Source organism: Arachis ipaensis, chromosome B06, assembly GCF_000816755.2.
Source record: "Arachis ipaensis cultivar K30076 chromosome B06, Araip1.1, whole genome shotgun sequence".
NCBI lineage: Eukaryota > Viridiplantae > Streptophyta > Magnoliopsida > Fabales > Fabaceae > Arachis > Arachis ipaensis.
In genome coordinates, this window is record NC_029790.2 from 20,896,127 (window position 1) to 20,899,564 (window position 3,438).

General features: G+C 36.6%; 1 protein-coding gene across 1 annotated transcript in view; it reads left to right on the plus strand.

Moving 5' to 3' along the window:
* The window catches only part of LOC107646143 (protein STRUBBELIG-RECEPTOR FAMILY 7-like), a 6,143-nt gene continuing 2,711 nt past the window's right edge, over positions 7-3,438 (plus strand). The window contains exons 1-11 of the mRNA XM_021104225.1: positions 7-351; positions 1,102-1,231; positions 1,321-1,392; positions 1,474-1,539; positions 1,636-1,707; positions 1,807-1,878; positions 2,141-2,212; positions 2,301-2,366; positions 2,469-2,531; positions 2,627-2,955; positions 3,165-3,438. Of these exons, the coding sequence (XP_020959884.1) occupies positions 237-351; positions 1,102-1,231; positions 1,321-1,392; positions 1,474-1,539; positions 1,636-1,707; positions 1,807-1,878; positions 2,141-2,212; positions 2,301-2,366; positions 2,469-2,531; positions 2,627-2,955; positions 3,165-3,438 (1,331 nt within the window). The 5' untranslated portion in view covers positions 7-236. The remainder of the gene's footprint in view (positions 352-1,101; positions 1,232-1,320; positions 1,393-1,473; positions 1,540-1,635; positions 1,708-1,806; positions 1,879-2,140; positions 2,213-2,300; positions 2,367-2,468; positions 2,532-2,626; positions 2,956-3,164) is intronic.

The following is a 3,438-nucleotide window of genomic DNA, read 5'->3' on the forward strand; positions in this document are numbered from 1 at the left end:
GTATCATGTCTGGTTTGGAGTCGGAGTAGAGGGAGTGATAAAGTATACAGAAATTTTCTGTGGCTTTGGATTCTTGTGGCAATTCGTGCTAGCCAGCTTTACTTGGGTATGGTGGGTGCATAATCCCGTAAAATCATTAGAAAAATTGAAACTTGGCCAAAAGGGGTGACTCCATATCCATCCCCTTTTAGCTTTTAGCTTTCTGGGTTGTGAGTCACTTGTGAGCAGAAAGAAACATGGCGGCAGGAGAGGGTGGAAGAAGGGTGCTGCTACTGTTGTTATTGTTTACCAGTAACTGCATTCTTCATTGGATGCCCGTTGCTGTTAATGGTAACACAGATCCGAATGATGGTTAGTCATCACATCAACACTGTCCTCGTTCATTTCAGTTTCCTTTTCATCACACTTTCTAGCTTGGGTCTCTTGCATTGTGTTATGCTGTCTTCACACTATTTTCTTTGTTTTTGCTCTCTGTTTCCACTTTCCACTACAGTTCTGTTTATCCAGCTGATCTATTCATTTCTGATAGTTGAAATAATGTTACTCTTTATTTAGATTCCTAATATTCTTATCGGTGCCTCCTTTGCCTAAAGTCTTAATGATTTCAACACAAAGATTATTATTCTCCCTTTTGTGTTTCAGCCAGAGCTATACTTGCTATGTACTTATTTTGTCGGTGTCATGCTATTTGTGGATTAATTTCATTCCTTCCCTGTCATTATTGTTTTCATGGGATACCTTTTGCTAAATATAAAATGGTTACTTCATCCTTTCAGCGTGCATTGTTAAATGCTTGGTTGCATTATAAATGTGTGGTATCATCTGTAGGTTTTCTTTCCATTGTTTCTTTCCTTAAGTCATTGGAGAAAGGGGCTGCCTTTTGTCTTCTTTTTTTTTTACTATCCATAATTTTCTAAATTTAGATTTAAGACTAAGCACCCAGATTGTATACTTATGTATAGAAGTAAAATATTGAAGGTTACTGCTTAATGGTTCACTTTGTCTAGAGAGTTATCCCATATCTTTAGATATGTAAAATCAAAGATGATGAATGCATGTCTTGGGTTTGCTAAATTATCTCTTTTCTGATGTTTGATGCAGCGGCAGCTATAAGGATTTTATTTCAATCTATGAACTCACCTTCACAGCTATGTTGGCAAGCGAATGGTGATGATCCGTGTGGACAATATTGGAAAGGCATAACATGCTCAAACAACCGAGTTACAGAGATGTAGTCTCACAGTCCTCTTCACTTTATACCACTTTTTATCATGATTGCATTTTGATGCTGATTTCTAAAATTATTGTTTTATTTACCAGTAAGTTATCCAATCTTAAACTAACGGGAACATTGCCTTATGGATTACAACCCTTGACATCTTTGACCAACCTGTAAGATTCACTACTCTTTCATACAATATCCAGTTTTGTGTGGAAATGTAACTCGCGATGTGACTCTTCTTTTTATTGTAGAGACCTGAGTAGCAACAATCTTGGAGGTGGCATACCATACCAGCTTCCTCCAAATATGCAGCGCTTGTATGTTTCTATATATATATGGTTGTTACCCTTAAGTTTATTTCACCCATAATATTATGATTATAAGTTCTAACATAATTAATTCTTTGTATGCAGAAATCTGGCTTATAATAACTTCACTGGGACAATCCCTTACTCTATTTCTGATATGACCTCTCTTACAGACCTGTGTGTAATTATCTTCTTGAGCATTTATCATAATAATACCTTATCAACCAGCTCCATGAGCTATTGGAGTAACTTTTTTTATTGTTTTTGAGAACATAGGAATCTTGGTCACAATCAGTTCCAGCAAGGATTGAACGTTAACTTCATGAAGCTTTCTACCCTCTCTTCATTGTGAGACTTCCTCCTCCTGTGAACTGTATAGAAATGTAATCTAGATGGCTGTCAAGTTATTGTTCATGTGCAGTCTAAAAGTTTCACGGTATTGCTTCGGTTGCATGTTAAGAGATTTTTCACTGTCATCTGTCAAATTTCATATATACTATTGCACTCTCTCTTTCATATCATATGGTACTCTTTACTGCTGAGGCTATATTTGGTTTTTCTGATTATTTAGGACCAAGATGATAAAACAAATTCTTTTAACTTTTTGCAGGGATCTCTCCTTCAATTTATTGACAAGTGACCTTCCGCAGACTTTGAGCTCACTTTCAGGCATTACCAGCATGTGAGAATCTAGATTATCAATATTCTTTCTGTCAATACTTTACATCATATTGATTATATTCCAAGTTGACTTGTTTATATTTGTGCAGGTATCTGCAGAACAACCAGTTTACAGGCACTATTGATGTCCTTGCTAATCTGCCTCTTGAAAATCTGTGTGTTGTCATTGTGCTCACATAACATACCTGAAATGTCCTTTTAATATATTTTCAGAGAACTTGAAACTAATTTTATTTATTTATGTAAATTATTCTCAGGAATGTGGAAAACAATAATTTTACTGGATGGATACCAGAACAATTAAAAAGCATAAATTTAAAGTAAGCATTGCAATTATCAGCAATTTGGTGACTGAGAATCTGATTTTCATCATAAATCTCTCTAAATCTTAAAAATGGGACTAAATTAATGACAGGACTGGTGGTAATACATGGAGCTCCGGACCTGCACCCCCACCTCCTCCCGGGACCCCACCATTACCTAAAAGCAATCGACACCACAGAGCCGGTGGCGGAAGCACCACTACCTCCCCCTCAGATGCTGGCAGCAGTAACAACATGAGTGACGGCAGCAAAAAATCTGGTGTTGGAGGTGGTGGCATAGCTGGAATTGTGATCTCGATAATTGTTGTTGGGGCAATAGTAGCATTCTTTTTGGTGAAGAGAAAATCCAAGAAGTCATCTTCAGATTTAGAAAAACAGGACAATCAGTCCTTTGCTCCTCTTCCCTCAAATGAATTCCATGGTATGCATCTTGCTTACTGTTTGATTACCTTTTTTCCTCCTTCTCTTTTCCAAATGAGGTCATCATTATTTTATGTTACTTTTGTTTATCATATTCATATTTTTTTTTGGTGATGAACATTTTTTTTAATTGTAGTTTTGCAGTTTTTTGATACCTATATCTGCAGAAACTGCCTACTCTTTTGACTGTTCTGATATATTATAATGCAGAATTGAAATCTGTGCCACCTTCCTCTATAACTGAAATGAAGACATTTGAAACTTCTGCCTCAATAAATCTTAAACCCCCACCTATGGATCGTCATAAATCATTTGATGAGGATGAACTTTCAAAGAAGCCTGCCATTATCAAGAAGACTGTCACATCTCCTGCTAATGTGAAATCATACTCTATAGCTGATCTACAGATTTCAACCGGAAGCTTCAGTATTGATCATCTTGTTGGTGAGGGGTCCTTTGGTCGTGTTTACCGGGCTCAGTTTGA